Below are 21,840 nucleotides of genomic sequence, written 5' to 3'. Positions count from 1 at the left end.
GTGGCTTGGCAGTAGTAAGTCCCAGTTTGTCATTCTGGTTTGAATTCATCATCTACTCGATGTGTTTGGATTGTTATTACCGAGATCTTGCCACTTTGTTTGAAACTCATTTCCTAAATACGTCAAATTGTTTGATCTTATCGGCTTCATTTATGTGAGCAGAAAAGCAGGGGATTGTGAATATGAGCAGTAATTACACTCGACGGGAAGTCCCCACAAAGAGACTTAAACAAACTGCGGGGTGTGTGTATGCAGCTGCTCGCCGTGTCTGCCCTTCCTGCACAAGTCACCCATTGTCCCCCAGTTTGGCTGCTGTGTTTATTTTTTTGTTTGATTTCTCTATCTACCCTCAGCTTTGTGTGTTCACGTGTATGTGTGTGTGTGTGTGTGTGTGTGCATGCATGCATCTTTCTGTGGGAGTGTGCCTGCGCTCATGCACATGGCTGCAGGTGTGTCTGTGTCTCTGTGACTTTGTCCTTCTGCAAGTCTGCATCGGTGTGTTTAGACATAATACGCCTGTTTCTCATTGTGACTGTGTTTGCAAATGTGTGCGACCGTCTTTCTGAGAAGTCCCAGAGATCTCTCTGTTTGGGGTAACAGGAAGAAGCACAGTGTGTGTGCGTACTGACTTGGACGTCTCATTGTTATCAACCCCACATTGGTGAAATGGGTCATCGCCTAGTAGGAAATGAACCTGTGTTTGGTCCTCACAGTAAATACCAGAGTAAAAGAAGAACACATTATGTTTTTATGACAAGAAAGTGGTGCACAGGGATGTTTCAGAGGTCAAGCCACATTATCACATCTATCTATTTTTAGATCTTTGGTTTTCTGCTGTGGGATTTCACAGTGGGGTGATTTGGAATGCACAAAAAATAGTATGCATTTAAAATTGCAGATTTACTTGAAGCAAGTTTTTGACCTGATTTCCAACATGTGCATTGCAGGCTCTATTCTAGAAATAGTCAGGAAGTCTAAAGTCATCAACATGATCTAAGTTTAGGATGTATGAGTATGATATCTGAGTTTCCTGACGGGTACAGTGTTTTTTTATGGCACAACACATCAGTTTTCACAGTGCCACAGCATCCTTAATAAAACGCCGGGTTGTGCCCTCAGTCAGCGCCGCTCAGGATGAAATGAGAGCTAGACGTCACCGCCAAGAGGTTTATGGTCCAGGGGAATGAGGGCACTGTTTACACGTTGCCATGGAGATGTGCCTGAGAAGGGAAAAAATGGCTGCATATACTGGAAATGACTTCTAAGTTATCCATCCCAGTCGTTTCACATTTGGCAGGAACCGCTCGGCTTTCTGAGCCAATGCTTTTTTTTTTTTCTTTTCTTTTCTTTTCTTCATATGAACCCGTCTTCTCGGGGTTACAGAGTCAAAGAGGGAGAGAGGTGCGTTTTTTGGTGTGTTGCGGTTGTGGGAGATAATTCCTGCAGCTGTTGTTAGGAATGTGGATTGCTCTTACTGCTTATAATGTATAATAGCCATAAAGGCCCTCTGCACACAGTGATTGGAAACATCCACCTGCTTAGAAAAACATGCTGTTTAATATTAATGTCTGGAGATGTTGGGGTGTATGTTTTTTTGTTGTTGTTTTTTTTTTTTTAAAAGAAGAAAAAGCCTTCTTGTCTGGGCATTAATCTCAGGGGTCAGGTGCCATCGCTGCAGCCACGAGCCACAAGTCTGACTGAGTTATAAATAATTGCTTGCAGTTGTGGGTGTGTACTGCACAGTTGTGTGTGGCTGAGATTGCTGTGTGTGCAGTCTGTGAAACCTTAGCCCAGCTCCTTGATGTCCTGGCTAGTTGTGCTGACTCAGCAACATAAGGAGACCACCTGGGACTGACCAGGAGTCTGCAGGAGCCATTTTTTTTTGTTTTTTGGTTCACAGTTAGCCTTGGTGTTCAATACCTGTGGGTTAGTAACAGCCATGAAGCTATAGTACGTAAATCAGGACACTTTTACGTCAAAATGATGATGTAACCATTATCACCATGGTTACTGGGCTTTCACAGCTGTTAAGTAGATTTTAAATTATATAATTAGTTAAGTAGGAATTTGAAACAGTGCAGGATCATGCTGTAACCAGGATTAATTGAGTTTGCATTCCAAGTGCAAAAGTAATCAGCTGAGCTAGTACTTCCTAATACATACTTTCTGATACATATTTTTAGTTTTTAAGATCTGTCTTACCAGGAAATTAGAGTGTCATTGCTCATTTTCCACTTTCAGAGCAGGAGCACAAGGGCAACTGATAAAGACAACTTACAGTATTTGGGTTTATACCAAGGCCACAAAGCTGTACAACACACACTTCTACCAAAGTTCAACAATGAAGACATAGCCATAGCATGGAGACAAGAAAAAACCTGTGACCAATTGTGACCAGTCATATCAAAGAGCAGGGACAACAAAGTCAAAGCATCCTCAGAATCCTCCGTCATCAGATTTCATTTTCCCAAACTTCACAGCAACGGCTCAAAGGCACGTGCCTGAAATCCATATTAGGACCTGTGTAAATCAAAGGAGGCCAAACTCGCCCCTAAATCTTCTGGCTGCAACAGTTGAAAGCATTTTGTTTTGTTTAGAAGAAGCAGTCCAGAGGTAATTTTCCATTGTGACGACTTGCAAGGCATTTGCTGTGTCTGCACGGAGACAAAGACACAGACAAAAGTTGAAATTTCTGTTATTCCACTAAAGATATTTTTTGGGTTTTACTTTTTCAGTTCTCCCTCTGGAGGTTTGTCTTGTGAACACAACATCTTCTCCTGAGGCTTGCAAACCAGTAACTGAATCACCCAGCGATCACCCAGTGAAAGTACTCGGGCCTCACTAAGCACACTTCACAGTCTGGTTAGGTTTAAATGGAGACTTGTGGCACACCTGATAAGGTTTACAAGGCAGGGTGTTTAAAAATTGTATACATTTACCCAAACAATGCTCGGGTCCACAGTTTTCCACAAAACAAAGCAGGTGTCAAAATTGAGATGGGTCTCTACTAAGTAGGACAGGCTTTACATTTCAAAGGGATGCCCTGTCCCTCAGATCACAGGGCGGAGGATGACAGGGAGGATGTGAAAATATCAGGACAGTGAATAAGAAAGCCATTTTTGGGCACAAATCTGCCCTGGGAAACTGCAGTAAAAGGGGTTCCTGGGATTAATGGCTGTGTTTGTTCAAAGAGAAATAATATACAGTGTCTCTCATATGGCTGTTGAGAGAGAACGACCCTTCTCGACTTATTTATTCTAAAACGAGAGGCCACACCAAAGCACCGAGTGAAAGCCCCAAACGTAACTGTTACCCTGTGATATTTCAGCGCCTTCCTCGTGTTTCTTTTTTCTATATACAATATGCTTATCTTCATGACAGCACACTTTTGTTCAGCAGGCGTCAGCTTTTAATCCTTTTTTTTTTTTTCTTTTTGAGTATTTGCTGTTTATCACACATTATTTGTAACTCCATTGTTTCTGCATTCCTTACCTTCCTATCCTCTCACCACACTGTTTACCACCTCAAAGTGTATGCAAAGATCAGCTAGCACACTGTCAAGATTTTTTTTTTTTTTTTTTTAGCTTGCTTTCAAGATTTGCTTTCTCTTTTCGTACTCTCGCTCCAGTTTTCCCTCTGCCATCTAAACATTTACCAGCAAATACCAGCACCGAGAAAAGAGAGGAGAAAAAAAAGACAACCTTCCTTGCATTCTCCAGGCAGTGACTCTCTCAAACCTCCACTGGCACACAGGAGTTGACTGCATAGTTTCCCCAATGCAAACCAGATGTGAAGCACTAATGTATGGCAGCATTTTTTTTTTTTTTCTTCAGAGGAAGACAAATGTAGGCCAAAAATGTAGTCGTTTGGCCATACGCATAGAGTGATATAAAAATAAATTCAGATTCATTTTTGAGTTCCAAACTTTCCCTCATGGTGGTTGAAACATTACTGTATGATTTGGAGTAATTGCGATGTTATTGTTTGATGTCAGTGGAGTATTGTGGAACATTGGGATTGAGACAGGAAGAGGACAGATGAGATGTGACATGCAGCATTTTCGGCTGCGCTTTTCTTCAGAAGGTTCCATGCATGTGGAGTCTTCCCTGCTAGCACGTCCTCAAGTCTTACTGTGCCAAGTAAGTGTCAGATCATAACAAATTTATGTTTTAAGTATAACTAAACATAACATCGGTGAATGATGTGCCGTGCTTTTGTTTATCTTTTGTACACAACATCACTGTGTCAAATCCTTTTAATAATTGAGTCCACAAGGTTAGACGTACAGTTCTTTCAGGCCAGCTGCTGCTTACTCGTAGCTTTTTCTCTAATGCTGCAGTGTGTACCACACAACAGATTCAAAGCTAATATTAAAAGACATCAAGTCATATCCCCCACACTTGCATGATCATTAAAAGTTGCCAAGAAGGGACAAATTACAAAGGCCGTGGTGACATTTTCTGCAGCAGGTAGTCATTTTCCTCCTTCATGTTTATGATGTTGGCTTTCATTTGAGCCCTCTGTCACCTCCCACTGCACACCAGCCGGTGTTTAAACGCTCAGGGACAATAACAGGTTAGCGTTCCAGTGTCTGGTCCTGCAGCCTCTACTCTATCCTCAAGTCTGACCCAGGCTCCCACAGAGGAGCAGTCTCAGGTGCCCCCACACCAAGCCCCACCCACCCCTCCTACCACAACTCATTCACTGATGTTCTTCAAAGAAACTCGGTGGATGAGATTGTTCCCTGTAGCTTCCTGCGTATAGGCTCCTGAGAATGTGGGTGGCCCAGATTCTCCCCGAATGGAAGACGGGGAGAATAGAAATGACAACACTCATACTGGAACCACTGGTTGTTTACCAATTGCATCTTAACAGTGGCTGAATGCAGACCCCATAGTATAAACTCTGATGACCACAGATCGCCCAAAGCCTTAAATATCATGGCTGTGATTGCGGCTCTGGTTTTCTGGTTAAGAATCAGTGTCAGAACTACACTAAATAACATAGTCTTTAACTACAATGGAATTGTATTGTACTGGATTGTTTGTTTAAATCCTTTCTTAACATTGGAATTAAAATGTTTTCTGTATTTCTATAACCAGTACTTGTAAGCTCGTTTAAATAAACACAACTGTTTATGAATGGGCCACAGCATTATCTTTCCTTCATGAGCAATTTCCTCCTCTTCCTGTGATAAGATTCATTGCCTCAGTGCGTCCTTTTGATTACTGGACTTCATTTATCTGATCCAGCAAAAGCCAGCAAGAACAGCGTACCAAGCATTTGACTAATATATAACGAAGATATTTCAGGGTCCAACTCTTGTGTTGTTTTATTGCAGCCTGAATGATTTTGTCCACTTTAGTCACCACTCATGAAGACATTAGTCATGTTGATGTGATTTAGCTTGTGCAGTGACTAGTCTCAGATAGTATGTGGATCCGGAAGCTTCTCCCAAAGGACCTGACCTCAGTTGCCAGTCCCTTGAAGAAAAACATGAGTGTAATCCCTCTGACATTGTGTCATAAACATAAGTTCTGAACCATTAAAAAAAAAAAAGTATTTTGCATTTCATCCCGTTGCCTTTTTGCATTAGTGACCAAATGGAAAGTGTTCATGGGGCGCTGGACTAAATATGATCAGATGACATCTCCATCAGGATCCTTTCAAGTGGCCACTGGACTGAGACAAATGATTTTTTCTGAAGTGTGTTTTTGACATTGTACTTTATTTTTGATATGCTCAACCAGGCCCTCAAATGATATACTTAAGTGTCCAGTGCTGTACTTTTTTCCCCATCTCAAACCAAGCCAAGGAGCTTTACTGTGTCTGGAAGATGTCCAGGCACCAGACAGAGAGCAATGTGATGGTATGTGTTTATCCAAAAGCAGCCGTTTCACTTTTCCTCTAATTTGATTTAAGACTTGTCATACTGTAGGTTTAAGATCCTGCTCCAGTATTCGTTTGCCTCTAAATGTCACCTTCTTCAGTTTTTTTTTCTATCTCTTTTTCTCGTCCCATTCTTGTGTTTGATTTCTCCTCTGTGCCTTCATCACTCTCTCTGGGACCTGTATAAAAGGAAACAACTGTGTGTATGTACAGACGACCTGCTTAACAGCACACTCCTTCCTCTGGTGTGTGAGTCTATTTTCTGCCAAAAGATCCAGACAGTTAAAGGTGATTGAGTGGCTTTTGTGGCTGCTACTTTTTTAAAGTAGAGAACACCTTACTATTCACAGTAAAATCCACACTTGTTAAAGTATCCACTTGGACATAAAAGCACACAAGTCACAATGGACATATAAACACAGGCCTAATAAATAGAGCAGTTGCTCTGGTATTGAAATGGTTTCTTTCTTGGTCTTCTTGACTGTATTGCTTGTAGACCTCATAGTTCAGCATATCCACTACTTTTGTACAGTTTCCCACTTGGCAATAAACTAAACCATTTTAAAATCATCTGCCAAGACGCTGATGCTATTTCCACCACCAGTCCTGTTGTGTTATCAGGATGGATACAGTTGCGCCACTTCCGCTTGTGACTTTTTTTTTAATGTTGGAGATATGACATTTCCTCACTATCTCTGCAATAGTGTTGGCACAAAATGTTTTTCTCTGTTGTAAAAAGGAAAAAAAAAAACAGACTTAGTTGTTGTCCCTTATTGATGCGCTGTCAGTGGGTGACATAAACAACAGCTGCTTCACTCCACATTCAGGACTTATGGAAAATCCTTAACATTTGAATTAAAATAGGGTTTCATGTCATTGTGGCACTATATATTTACAAAACTAAAAATGTGCCCAAAGCATTGAATAAACATCCTTAGTGTCACTGCGTCTCCTGGAAATAGTTTGTTCTTTCTTTCATGTTTTTTTTTTTTTATCTTTTGGGAACAACGTCATTTACTTTGTAATCAGTGATCACAGGATTAATATTATATTCCCTTTAAAGGCTATATGTATGTGTGTTTTTGAATGGACCATGAATGTTGACACTTTGGATTTAGACTGTATATAATGCATCAGTTGTCTGGTCTGTGTATGTGCAAAGTCATTGAGGGCACTAAACACCTGTTGACTAATGTACATAACTGATGTGATTTCACTAAGATGAGCTCTTGTCCGAGGGTCAAATTTTCATTGTTCACCCTGCGTTTAGCAGCACTGACTCACACACTCACACACACTGAGCCAGTATATGTATTTTTGGCCATTTGACCAGTCGGAGATAATCTGTTTTTCATGACTATTACAATGACATCCCAACCCTCGTGAACACTTTTTAAATACAATCCTTAAAAGGTAACAATTTTTTTTTTTTTTCTAATTATTCTATTCATAGTAGTGTGGTCTTTTTCTCCTCTAGCTTAAGTTAGAACTTCACAGGAGTGAGAGACATTAGAAAGGAGACGTACAGTAGATGTGATACAGTCACATGGATGTTCAGGGAAGAGCTGGCAAGCTCGTTCCTAGCAGGTTGTGCGGACTGTTCATTTGGAATCAACCAGAGCGTAAGCAAAGTTTGGGCTGGGGATTAACGGGCCTGCCTGTGGGACTGGACTACACACAGGGTTTCTGCTAGCCCTTTAGTAACCAACCATGACTATGTTGCCCGGCAACAGCATATAGTCTGCTTGTTTGTATTGGTCTGCTGCTCTGTGGTGTCTCACAACTGAACTTCACCCCCCTTATGTCAATCAGGACAGCTTGTGATGAATAGCAGAATGCAGCCTTGGCATTCCTCTGTTATCTTATAACCGGATGTGTGACAACAAACCAAAAGTCTAAGGAACATTCAAGGTTCGTCGCATCCCATAATGTTAAAGATTTTTGTACGGAATGAATAACACACTGAGGATTTTGGTTTTCATTCATCCTTAGTGATACTGCTAAAACAAACTGAAGAGTTTTGGCCTGAGGTTGGTGTTAGAGGAATAATCACAGAATAGAAAGGGTTCGTGATGATGGTGCTATAAGGCCAGAGTAAATTGGTCTCACAAACATTAGGATTCATCCTCTCAAAACCATGAACACGTAAATTGCAAATTTCACGGAAAACTGGCGTCTGTTGTGGAGATGCTTTGCTTTGAACAGACTGATGAGTTCCTGCAGAGTCATTCACACTGACCCATATAGCTGCGTTTCATATATATTTTAGTCTCTCAGATGAACTCCCTCTGAATCATTAAAGAGAATGGAATGCACTGTTGCCAATATTAAACAACGATCCCATCTCTCTGCTGCAGTACTATAACTAACTCAGTGCAATATTTCTGGACCATTGTCCTGTGTGGAGACAGTGGTGATTTCCTTGAAGCCCACACTTTTCCCAGGGGGCTGAATTCAGTCACAGCTTTGGTATTTGGGAACGTTATTAACCCAGAGTGGGGTTCTTAGTCACCGGGTCCTGGGCAAGAAGGAGATGGAACTTTGCCGGGAAGCTAGTATATACAGTAGTAGATACAAAGCCCTGTGAGAATTGCCCTCGGGATTAGAGTTCACTGTGACCCAGATCCAAGTTTTCTCTTCTCTTCTCTTCTCTTCTCTTCTCTTCTCTTCTCTTCTCTTCTCTTCTCTTCTCTTCTCTTCTTTGCTCTTCTTTGCTCTTCTTTGCTCTTCAATTTGGGATAGTCGGTTTTGGGTCAGCAGTTTCTACATGCAGTCACGTCTTAGTCCATCGCTCCTGGGGTCGGTGCACTGACGTCATGCCCCTCTCTGTGAGAGCCTGTGCCATCAGGAGTTCATTCCAGGCTCAGCAAACGGCTATTACACGAAGTGAATCTCCCTGAAATGGAAACACTACAAGACCTGGAAGTCAAAACAAGCCCTTCTTCTGATTGGTAAATGAATACATATTTATGTATCAGGACTGAGTCTCATATTCTAGCCTGTGCTTTAGTGAGTTCTCTCTTGCTTAATCTTATCTGACTGCTAGCAAACTAGTTATTCTTTCTCAAAGCCACACCTCACTGGAGACCATAAAGTCACTTGTAGAGAGGAAGACTAGCCAAGGCTGCATGGGGATTTAGTGGTGGGGAAATAGTGGGTGTGTGATCCATACCAGGTACAGTGATGTTGGCTGGTTAGACATCTGCGTTCACATATTCATCATGCTGTCAGAGTACATACTGTATGTATTTCTACCAATCAGATAAAAGTTTTTTGACCTACTTTCTGCAGCTTTTTAGTAAATGGATATGTGGATAATACATATGAATTGTGGGAGGGCAATAAACAGCAGCCTGATTTGCTTTGGAAATTAAAGCTGACATCAGACGTCATAGCTCTGCCTTCCCAGCTTTATGAGTCATGCCTCGTCTCGTTCCCTTTACCTGGCAAGCAAAGGCAGCACATACCTGCCTGGCACTGCAGATAACATTAAGGTCACCGTGCTCATTCTCAGCTCTATGCTTCTGTTGATCTAATCTTGGTTATGTTATGTGGGCTGATGGCAACGTTGCTGGAGTTTTTCTGGCGAATGGTGTGTATGTCAAATGTACAGAAATTGATGTCAAAAGAGGGACTTGCAAAATCACCACCTTACCGTACATTACACAGGCCAACCACAGCTGCTTATTCTGATATTTTGCCATAACCTCCAGATGGATACTATAATGTGAGACATCAGATACATAAGATGTATCCATTCAGTCATTAGATAGAGAGATATGGCAGTCTGGTGATGCAAGCCAGTGTATACACATGGCTGCAGGGCTGTTGGGCATTTACACTTTCTAATTTATGTCTTAAGGTTGTTGAAGGGGGGGGGGGGGGGGGGGGGGGGTGAACAGCTGGTGTGGTGGTGAACTTTCTCACCCCGACTCATTAAGAGCTTTTGTCTCGCAAACGGCTGAGACAGATGAAACATGAGAGTCTGGGACTAATGTTTTCTTTCATGATAGATCCTGTGTGATTTGGCTTTTTCTTTGTTCCTTTTTTTGTGTCACCCTGAGATTTTGTGTGTGTGTGTGTGTGCGCGTTTGCCTGCCTTCTATATGCTTTGTATGTATTCTGCTTGTGCGCCTGCATAGGTGGATGTGTGTGTGGGTGTAAGACAGGCAGCACGGGACACATTTGAAGTTTTATTGATTATTATATCAGAGGTGATTATTATTACTGGGTGGTGGGAACGAATAGCCAGCAGTGCTCCGTGCCAGAGGGCCGTATCACTTATCACTGGGCTTTCCTCCAGCCATGCTCTAATGTTTTGGCAACCTGATATTGTTGCCATAATGCCCTCGCAATATTATTCTGTCACTTTGTTGTGTGCTCAGTCATGATCAAGGGGCCTGTTGCACAGTGAAAACCATGTTCGGAGACAGTAACTCTCCTGTATAAGCATGTTACTGCAGTTGCATCTTTAGGCTGAAAGGAATCTACTGGTTAGGGAGTCGTGTTCAAACAGCTTCCAGTGTCTGCTCTTTTGACACACACAAACACCCACAATGGGGCTTCGTGGGGTTTCTCTATCTGTTGGTGGTCCATGCTTTACTCACACATATATTCTTGCCTCATAAATATTTACAGGTGTGTATGATGTGTGGGCTTTTACTTCCACTTCAGTCGTAAGAGAGGGTGCTCGGTTTGCATTGGTGCTTTAATCTCGAGTTTGCAGATTTCGAGGAGTTGACAGGAAGGAGTTACTGAAAGAAAGAAAAAGTGACAGCTCCCTCTCTTGTCCCCTCCTTCTGCATCTACTGCACTTTCATCACACACCAATAAAAGTTAATAGGCATTTTGTACTGCCTCTCATGACTCTCTCCCTCTCTTTTCCTCTGTCTCTCTTTCTTTTTCCACTTGCTCCCACTTGCACTGCATGTTTTGTTTGAGTTCAGCTTCATCGCTGGTACAAGCCAAAGTATTTACAACGTAAATATTGGCAGTGAAAGTCTATACTGATGCCCAACTGCCGTACCGGAAAAGGTGACTGAATCAGTCCTCTCTTTTTTTTATGTACACTTCTTCCCTCTTGTCCTTTTCTTTCCATGTGTTGACATTTTGTATTTTAAAATGTTGCCGTCTTCTTTCTGTTTCAGACTTGCAGAAAATTACAATGGCTGACCGTTTCGACTGTGACAATTGCAAAGAATCCCTCTATGGCCGCAAGTACATCCAGTCAGATGACAGCCCCTACTGCATCCCCTGTTATGACAGCCTGTTCTCAAATACATGTGATGAGTGCAAAGAGCTGATCGGCCATGATGCAAGGGTAAGGCATTCATTTTGACATAATCGGACATGCAAGTAAATACAGAATTTCAATTAGAAAGATTTTTCATTTTTTATTTCAAGGTCCCATATTTTACACTTTAAGAGTGACTGTTATGTTGTGACATCACAAAGTTACATCTGAATACAGGCTGTTTGCATTTCTCTGTGAACTGAGTGCCTTGATACTTTCACAGTATTAATATAGAACCTAGACCTGCTTTATAATCAAAGAAGATATGGACATCTCACTTTATCTAATACGGGACCTTAGAAAAAACAAAAAAAAACATTAAGACCTGTGCCTATTATTACTGGTAACATTTATTTTCTGTACACTGGAATGAATCCCACATATGACCTCAGCCTTTCCACAGTGTGAGCAACATATTAACAGTTTAAACAAATCTAAAACACATCAAAAGAACTACACTTATAAGCTGTAAGTCATTTTTTATCATGTTTTGATGTGGCCTTGGATCACTTAAACAGAAGTTATGTCATGTTAATGAGGCATAATTCATTGTAAATGAGGCGTGTTCTATATATTTTGTGTGGCAAGACACAGTAAAGGCTAATTTAATATACAATTATACAGGCAATTTCCACTAAGTCTACAAAAGCCAACAGGCTAATTTTGGCAAAGACTGTAAAAATGCAACATGGAGCAAACCTCTCCTCCTTTCCCACAATCAAGTTAAAATTTAATCTTCCTTTAATGGAAAACACTAACATGAAGTGGATCATTTAAGACCGACATATGCTCCTTAGTGAAGTCCATGCAATGGTGCTTAGCAGTTTGCTTTGCTAAGGAGGCCTATGAGTTGTCAACACCCTCACGGGCAGCAGACGATAAATAAGTTTGCTTGGCTCAGTGCCCTGTAGACATTAAATTAACTCCCATCCTTGCAAAACCTTTTTTTAAACAGAAGCAGGCACATAAGTACAATATGCATGTGCATGTAACCGCATACCTGTCACTGTGTATGTATGCGGACATGATACCAGTCAGTTTAAACTCCAACACTCCTGCTGTTGAAACCAGAAACCTTTTCTGGTCTTCAGTTTTGCAGTCTTTCTGCAATTGTGAAACCTTAAAACATGTAAAGATAGATGTTTTTGGGGGAAACACAGTATGATAAAGGTGATTACATTTCAGTGATGTATTTATAACGGCATTAAATGACCCCCAGTATCCTTCTGCTTTTGTTCTGCTGCCAGGAGCTTTTTTATGAAGACCGGCATTATCACGAGCACTGCTTCCGCTGTTTCCGCTGCGATCGCTCATTGGCAGATGAACCCTTCACCAGCCAGGAGGACGCGTTGCTCTGCAATGACTGCTACTGTAATGAGTTCTCCTCCAAGTGTGTAGCCTGCGACAAGATCGTGATGCCAGGTAAAGGTGGGAACAGGGATGTTGTATTTGTGCACATGGACTTGAGTGTTCAGATTTGCAGGGCTCATTTAATTTGTTATGTGTGATATTACTCTTTTTTTGTGTGTATGGAATATTCTTTCAGTGGAGGTTTTAGAAGTATGATTCTGGCAAGACTGTCACCTGATTAAAAATAAAATAGAATGAAAGAGTTAGTAATTTGGTAAGTAACTTGCACAAAGTGCATTTGACAGTGCCAAAACTTTATTCACCCACTAAGCATTAGTCTCATTGTCCCACATTTCATTTTCCATGTAGTATACAAATTCACATGTCAAGATATAAATGCAAATGACTTTGGAAAATGATGACATGGCAAACTCCAGGAAACAGGGACAAATGAAAAGTATAAACTAACAGATTGAGAGCAAGGAAAGAGGTTTTAGAAAAAAGGAAGACAAGTAAGAAATGACGGCAAGGGCCTATGATTGAGCAGCAGTCAGGGCTGAATATGACAGAGTAATTGCCAATCTGCTTGACTTGTTGTCTGTAAGCCAGATCCCCAGGGCTGGCGGGCTGCCAGCAGACTGATGATAACAAGCGATAAGCTAGTCGTTCATTCCAGCATCCCTGTAGCATACATACACAGCCCTCACAAAGCAGAAAATGATTCCAGGAAGGTATGACATTCCCCTTTATTTCTACTTTAGGTAATCTCATGTTTTCCCAAGTTAGACCCAAGCGAGTCACCTTGAGAAGTAAAGATTTTTACAGAGAGTGATTAAATCAAAGACATCTTGGCATTAGGCCAGATAGGAATTTAATAGTATACAGTAGAACACATCACATCAGTATTGTCTGAGATAAACTTAAGAAGACTTGGACCCCGTTGTGTCGCATTTTGGAAGAGGAAAAATTTCCCTCTAACAATAGAAATTACAGTTATATCATTTGTCATCATAGAAAAACATATACACCCTCAAAAGCAAACACACACTTGTAAACTGTTTGTTTAATAACTGGACGCTCAGCTGAAGTGGTTTATGTTGGTAACAAAAGGAGTGAAGTAACTTTATACCAAAGCCATGTAAACGGATTCCTCGTAAGCTGTTTGGTTAAAAAGCTTGGTCAGACGAAACTGCCCCCGTTGCTGGAGGTAGTCATGCACATGTTGTATTGTTGTGCTCTCCCAGACAATGGTCCTGTTCTTTTGTCCCTCACTTTACCCTGTTGCAAAATCCTTTCGACACAGACAGCAGTTCAGTTCTTGCAACTGTGCACTGTGACAGTGAAGCTCATTTGAGTTTCATTTCAACGGCTAAAACTATTTTTTTTGCCAAGTATATAAATATACCGTAAACTGAGTAAACTGCTGGAGAGACACACTTTAAAGGAGTACATGATAAAAGGAAAAGTGGCTTTGAAATATTTGAAATGTGCAGACTGAGACTTAAATCGACTAGACAAAATCAATTACATACTTTGTGAGCATTGTACGATTTCCATTGTGCGCAAAGCCTATTGTCTGTGAGGAGATTTTGTTTTCTAATGCTTGCAAAATTGTTCCCAATAATTATAAGTCGTTTGTTTTGGATTTAAAGCTTGTTCACGTTTTTGTATTTGCAAAATACTCGTACCTAAATGCTAAAATTGTCCTCAATGAGCCAGTGTATTTACTGTGAGCTTATGACCTGGAATGTTTTTGAAGGGGATTTTTGTGTTTTTGATTAGAGAACACCGCAGCACACAGCCTGAAGCAGTGAAACATTAGCAATCTGCAGACAGCAGAAGTACAAAATGTCAGCCCAACACAAACCACTGCGTCACCATAGAATAAACCAACTAGTCACATAAAAAACTCAACAGCCACGGGGTAGAAGATGGATTGGTTGGGGACATGGAAGGGAAAAATGGCATTATTCCTTTTCTTGTAAGGCCTGCCGCCAGTTTCCAGCAGTAGGAAAGAAGTATGGGGCCTGTGGTGTTATGATTTAAAATAAAATAAATCTTAGTGAAACAAAATGAGATTTATATGCCTTCATGCAGTTCAAGTCTACTGTTTCATAGTTCAATAAAATTACCACCAAAAAATACCAAAATGGTCTTGTGAAAGACAGTAAAAGATGCATTGTACACTAAACATTTAAGTCTCCCTCTGCTCTGTCATTCTTTCCATCCTTTTTTTTTCTTTTTCTGTCTCTGCCTCATCTCTCTTTCTCTCTGCTAGGTACGAGGAAGTTGGAGTATGCAGGCTCTACATGGCACGAGGGCTGCTTCATCTGTCACAGCTGCGAACAGCCGATTGGTTCCAAGTCCTTCATCCCTGACAAGGACGAACACTACTGTGTGCCCTGCTACGAGGACAAGTTCGCTCCACGCTGCACACGCTGTAAAAAGGTCAGTAAAGTTACCAAATAACTACAATAACTGTTAGTTGAATTCCCACTGACTCTCACATGAAACATGGTTAAAGGACCCATGCAAACACATGGGAGACATGAGGAGGATTAATCCTGGGTCTGCAGGAATGTGCATGGGAGCAAGATTTTAGAATTAAAAGGATCTCCACTTGACCTCTGACCTGTCTCATTTTCAGACCCTGGCTAAAGGTGGTGTGACCTATCGGGATGAGCCATGGCATAAGGAGTGTTTTGTGTGCACCAGCTGTAAGACGCAGCTGGCGGGTCAACACTTCACCTCCCGAGACGACAGCCCTTACTGCCTTAAGTGCTTTGGCAGCCTGTATGCCAAGAAGTGTGAGGCCTGCAGCAAACCCATCACAGGCAAGACTACATCATTGTGTTCTACCTAGATAAACTATTACATAGATTTATTGTAAAAGTACAGTAAATACTGTAACGATTGGCAGCCGCATGTTGGATTTTATATTACTCAAAATAAACAAAAGAACGAAATTAAAGATTTATTGGAAATGTAAGTTTTCTAAGCGAGAAAAGGGGATTTTTTTCAAGGCTTGATATAGTTTAATCTTATTGTTTTTCTGTCCCAGGTTTTGGAGGAGGAAAGTACATCTCATTTGAGGATCGTCAGTGGCATCAGCCATGCTTCACCTGCTCCCAGTGCTCTGTTTCACTGGTGGGCGCCGGCTTCTTCCCTGATGGTGAAAGAATCCTGTGCCGCGACTGCCACAGCAACCTATAGAGCAGTCACTCACAATATTCTCACCCCTTCCCTCGACCTCCCTTTTTTTACCCTTTGTCACAGCATTTCGAGAACCCCAAGTCATTACCGAGGAAGGTAACACAGGCTAACAAATGCTGCCTCTCAGGTCATTTTTATACAAAAGACATCAGTTCCTCGTTTTCCCTGTCTGGATCAGATTTTCATCTTGGAGCTAGTGCGCAAAATCCTGTGCTGATGCTGCATTGTTTGCATGAACCACCAGAAAGATTTCCTCTTTAACCAAAACGTTAATTATTTTGTGAAACAAACTTTATGGAGTGCCTTAAGAATAACATTTCTTTACGTATTATTCTATTAAACCAAAGAAATGCAAAATGCCAGTCACTTTGCAAAAAAAATCCTTCATATTTTATATGAATAAGTTGCCACTTCAGGTAGAGGTCAGGCTCTGAAGAGAAGCCACAGAACACTGATACAGTATAGAATATAAACCTTACAGTCTGTATTTTCAAAGTATGGTGGAGTTACTGTTTTAATGCTCTTATAACTGCAGTTTTATGCATTTTGAATGTTGCTTTTTCTCACGTGTCAGTTATCTTTCGATAATGTATGTCTTGCTCTATGCGTCTTGAACAAGTTACTGTATATAATGACATAGAAGGAGGTATGACACTGTTGTATAAAGTGGCAAACAAATTAGACCAATTTAAAAAAGACTGAAATATGTGAGAAAGTAAATACAAGAGGGAAATTTTGAAAAATGAGGCAGTCAGTTAATGATAGTCATGATCAAAAAAGACATTTGCACTTTGCATAAGACATTCTCTTGCTACCATGTTATGTGCACATAAAAAAACACAGTTCAAAGACATGGCACAAGACACACAAAGAAACCCTTTTAATGTTCTGTATCTGCTTGTGAAACTTTGCAATGACACTTATTTTACATATTGTTTCTGTCTTTTTCATTTGTTGTAATGAATCCTTTTATCACCTTTGCTCAAAGAGCCAGCATTTATAACCCAAAAGCTGAAATGAAATGCATTACCATCGTGTATTGCAGGAGTATGCATGTCTTCATCTGCCATGATTTGCCACCGTAATTATTTTCTTACTGTTAACGCTGTTAGTGTTTTGTTTTTCATTGTTAGTTTTTAACTTGTATGTGACTTGTATGTAAAAAAAAATCTACAAAAAAAACAAAAAAACAAACAAACCTATATTTCATTATTTCAGCTTTGATGCTGGTGAGTCAGAGTTGGCAAATATACATTTTAAGATGGGAACTAGGCTATCGAGGCGATGACAGTATGAACTTCATGAAAAAAAAGATGATAATTGATGATTCAATGATTAAATGCTACAATGGATAGTCTTATTTGTGAAGTCTTATTAAAATACATTTACATAGACTGATCTTTGCTGAGCAGTTTTTATATTCTGTGGTTATAGTGAAATATCCAGTGCGGGTTTATGAGGTCATTGCTTTCTGTAGACTAGTGTTTACTGTCGAAGCCAGAGAAAACCCTTCTGGTGTGTTTAAAAAGTCTTTCTAGGAAAGATCAGTGTGTGTGCGTGTGTGCATGTGTGTGTGTGTGTGAGTGTGTGTGTGTTTGTGTGAGTGCAAATCCAGAGGGGGAAGGGCATGGAAGTGTGTTAGTGTGAGAAAGTGTTAGAGAAAGAAACCATGTGTGTAATAAAACAGAGTAAAAAGGTAATGTGTGTTGGTAGGTTTAAGATATTTTTGTGCGTGTGTAAGAAGAGAGAGTGTGCGAGTGTGTATGTGCGACTGAATGTGTATACATACACTGTTGTTTATGCTGAGTCGACTGTTTCATCGCCTTAATGAAGCACACATACACAGACGGCCAGATACACTCTCCTGTCTGCATTGGTGAAATGTCCTCCTCCCTGCCTCTGTTTCAGATTTTTTCACCAAAAAAGGAAATGGAAAACTCGTAGCTGCATGGGGGAGGGAGGGAAAGGGGGGGTTGACCGGTGGTGGAAGTGGGAGAGAAAAGTGTGGGAGAGAGAGAGAGAGAGAGAGAGAGGGAGGATGTTCACATCTGGAGTTGCTCCATGGCACTTTCACTGGGGGGTCAGCTCGACACACAGCCCCCTTTGGATTTATTGGAAGGAAGAGACAGGCAGGGAGGTGGCAGCTAGCAGGAAGGGTCAGAGGGAGACTGTTAACTGTATCATATGGTGCATGCACTCTATGAGCAAGTTAAACTTTAACAGCTATTACCAGTATTAGGGGAGAGATGTGGTGATATTAATTTTATAGCTGCCTTTTGCCAAGTTCTGTTTTTTCCCTGAATTTGTCCAACATCTTTGTTATCACTGTCACCCAGAATCAAGCCTTGAAGTGTGTAAACAGCAGCAGAGCCAAGTTCCCACAGACTTGGTCACTTCACACAAAAGATATAAGCCTCACAATTTTGCTGCTAGGCCTAATACTTCACTTCAACATCAACCCTCCACACAAAAACAAACAGTGTGACTTGATTTTGTCTCCAAACCTGACAAGAGTAACAGAAGTAGGTGCAGCCAGACTCCATCACCCATCTATAGTTGATATAACATGTTAGGCTGTCTGCCAGTAATGCCATTTACAATTTCACCAAAAAGAAACCCAGGTGTAGTTTACACACTAAACACAGCTCAGTTTAGTTTTTATCACAGCTACACATGTCAAAGTTTGGCTTTTATGTAAAACTGAACATGTCTTAGCACCCTAAATCACAAAGTGCAACTTCACTGCTGAAGGACCTAACTGAGACACTTTGGCCTCAGTTTTGCCTGACAAGCATTTAAAAATTCTGGCTAGTCTCAAACATTTCTCCGGTCTTCACCACACCATGCATCACCATGTATGTACAAAGGAAGGTTACAGTTATAGAACATACAGTAAAGCATGAATCACGGATAGCACAGGTCAGGGCTACTTGTAGGGTCTATAAAAAGTATCAGAGGAGGAGTCAGGCTGATAGGATCATGTTAATACAGGCTTAGATCCCAACGGTTTACTGAAAGTTGGGTCCATAAAAACAGCAGTAAGGGATGATTAGCACCGACCCCATCTGTATCGTTCCCAGATGTCTGCTCTTACCCAGCTGGAGCATCTCTCAGCCTAAAATGAGAAGCACTTATCACAGTTTCAGAGCAAAGCTAATACTCAGATCCAAAGTAAATTTGATGTGACAAAAATCATTTTTTGTTTAATCCTTATAGAGCTACCAATTAAACAGTCTTAGTCTTATCTCTTTTTTTTTTAAACCTGAGTCTGAAAATACTTTTATTACTGTACATGCATCTATCATCAATGTTCATTTCAACATCTTATTTTGAGCTCCTGTATTAAATAACTAACTATGCTGATAAAGGATTTCATATTTAGAGTAAACAAAAATTTTATTATAAAATTGAATTCAATTTTGAGTACAAAATAGAACACTTGTTTTTGAAACAATAAAACTGTTTCATAAGAACTTTTTCTAGCTGCTGTCTGAATACAAGGACTAATAAGATTTCTTCTGCAGTTTGCATCAAACTATGTGGAGTCGAATTGAACTGATGCCTCAAGTGATATGAGAAATTGGCTTAATCCATGTCATGCGTTTTCTTGATCATGCAATTGGGAAAGTAAAATAAAAATGAAATAAGTGAGGTAAAAATTAGATAAAAAAATTTCATGTTTTGTTTTTCTGTCTTTGCAACTTTTTTCCTTGACTCTGTGTCAGTATTATTGCACCTGTACCTTACTGAACAATGTTTTAAAGACTTATTAGTTCATGAAGTTTTGTGATCTCAGGTAATTCCCAGCAAAGTTTTGACAAATAGCAAATGGAGCACAGGCCTAATTAGCGGCAAGTAAAAACACCTGTCTGGGTATGTAGTGTTTTTAAAGCAAAATAAATCTCTTGTTGCAACAGTCTTTTGTCATCTCATTGCAATACATGCATTGTGGGTATATTATCACCTCAGTGCCCCAAAATCTCAGTGAATGTACACTGAGTACTATTAACTCCAATACTATAAAACATAGTCTATGTATACTGACATTTTTATGACCTTTTATTCCTTAATATACTATGATGTTTTTTGACGTTTTATGGCTCACTATATTATGTTTTGATGATGCTTTTATGCTTAACTATACTTTAATGTTTTTTTGATCTTTTTGTGCCTTACTATACGATGACATTTTTTGACGTTTTAATGCCATACTATACTATGACACTTTTTGTCATTTTTATGTCTTACTATACCATTTCATTTCATGCCTGACCATACTATGACATTTTTATGACATTTTATGCCTTAATATACTATGACGTTTTTTGACATTTTTAGGCCATACTGTAATGTGACGTTTTGTGTCATTTCTATGCCTCACATTATTATTTCATTTGATGCCTGACAGTACTATGAAGCTTTTATGACATTTTATGCCTTAATATACTATGATGTTTTTTTGACATTTTATGCCATGCTATACTATGACGTTTTTTGACATTTTTAGGCCATACTGTAATGTGCCGTTTTGTGTCATTTCTATGCCTCACATTATTATTTCATTTGATGCCGGACAGTACTATGAAGCTTTTATGACATTTTATGCCTTAATATACTATGATGTTTTTTTGACATTTTATGCCATGCTATACTATGACGTTTTTTGACATTTTTAGGCCATACTGTAATGTGCCGTTTTGTGTCATTTCTATGCCTCACATTATTATTTCATTTGATGCCGGACAGTACTATGAAGCTTTTATGACATTTTATGCCTTAATATACTATGATGTTTTTTTGACATTTTATGCCATGCTATACTATGACGTTTTTTGACATTTTTAGGCCATACTGTAATGTGCCGTTTTGTGTCATTTCTATGCCTCACATTATTATTTCATTTGATGCCGGACAGTACTATGAAGCTTTTATGACATTTTATGCCTTAATATACTATGATGTTTTTTTGACATTTTATGCCATGCTATACTATGACGTTTTTTGACATTTTTAGGCCATACTGTAATGTGCCGTTTTGTGTCATTTCTATGCCTCACATTATTATTTCATTTGATGCCGGACAGTACTATGAAGCTTTTATGACATTTTATGCCTTAATATACTATGATGTTTTTTTGACATTTTATGCCATGCTATACTATGACGTTTTTTGACATTTTTAGGCCATACTGTAATGTGCCGTTTTGTGTCATTTCTATGCCTCACATTATTATTTCATTTGATGCCGGACAGTACTATGAAGCTTTTATGACATTTTATGCCTTAATATACTATGATGTTTTTTTGACATTTTATGCCATGCTATACTATGACGTTTTTTGACATTTTTAGGCCATACTGTAATGTGCCGTTTTGTGTCATTTCTATGCCTCACATTATTATTTCATTTGATGCCGGACAGTACTATGAAGCTTTTATGACATTTTATGCCTTAATATACTATGATGTTTTTTTGACATTTTATGCCATGCTATACTATGACGTTTTTTGACATTTTTAGGCCATACTGTAATGTGCCGTTTTGTGTCATTTCTATGCCTCACATTATTATTTCATTTGATGCCGGACAGTACTATGAAGCTTTTATGACATTTTATGCCTTAATATACTATGATGTTTTTTTGACATTTTATGCCATGCTATACTATGACGTTTTTTGACATTTTTAGGCCATACTGTAATGTGCCGTTTTGTGTCATTTCTATGCCTCACATTATTATTTCATTTGATGCCGGACAGTACTATGAAGCTTTTATGACATTTTATGCCTTAATATACTATGATGTTTTTTTGACATTTTATGCCATACTGTAATGTGATGTTTGTTGTCTTTTTATGCCTAACATTACTATTTCATTTGATGCCTGACCATACTATGACATTTTTATGACATTTCATGCCTTAATATACTATGATGTTTTTTTGACATTTTATGCCATACTGTAATGTGATGTTTGTTGTCTTTTTATGCCTAACATTACTATTTCATTTGATGCCTGACCATACTATGACATTTTTATGACATTTCATGCCTTAATATACTATGACGTTTTTTGACATTTTTAGGCCATACT

The 21,840-nt window shown here is 39.6% G+C and overlaps 1 protein-coding gene across 1 annotated transcript in view; it reads left to right on the top strand.

Annotated features, from left to right (window-relative positions):
* Nucleotides 1–17,139, top strand: part of fhl3 (four and a half LIM domains 3) — a 28,132-nt gene extending 10,993 nt beyond the window's left edge. The window contains exons 2-6 of the mRNA XM_022764314.1: nt 11,037–11,209; nt 12,430–12,604; nt 14,811–14,980; nt 15,180–15,366; nt 15,594–17,139. Of these exons, the coding sequence (XP_022620035.1) occupies nt 11,054–11,209; nt 12,430–12,604; nt 14,811–14,980; nt 15,180–15,366; nt 15,594–15,745 (840 nt within the window). The 5' untranslated portion in view covers nt 11,037–11,053 and the 3' untranslated portion in view covers nt 15,746–17,139. The remainder of the gene's footprint in view (nt 1–11,036; nt 11,210–12,429; nt 12,605–14,810; nt 14,981–15,179; nt 15,367–15,593) is intronic.
* Nucleotides 17,140–21,840: the final 4,701 nt, after the last annotated feature.

The sequence above is a fragment of the Seriola dumerili genome, unplaced genomic scaffold (genome assembly GCF_002260705.1).
Source record: "Seriola dumerili isolate Sdu_G_001 unplaced genomic scaffold, Sdu_1.0 BDQW01000533.1, whole genome shotgun sequence".
Classification (NCBI taxonomy): domain Eukaryota; kingdom Metazoa; phylum Chordata; class Actinopteri; order Carangiformes; family Carangidae; genus Seriola; species Seriola dumerili.
Note: the sequence above shows the minus strand (reverse complement) of the source record. Positions and strands in the feature narration are given on the sequence as shown.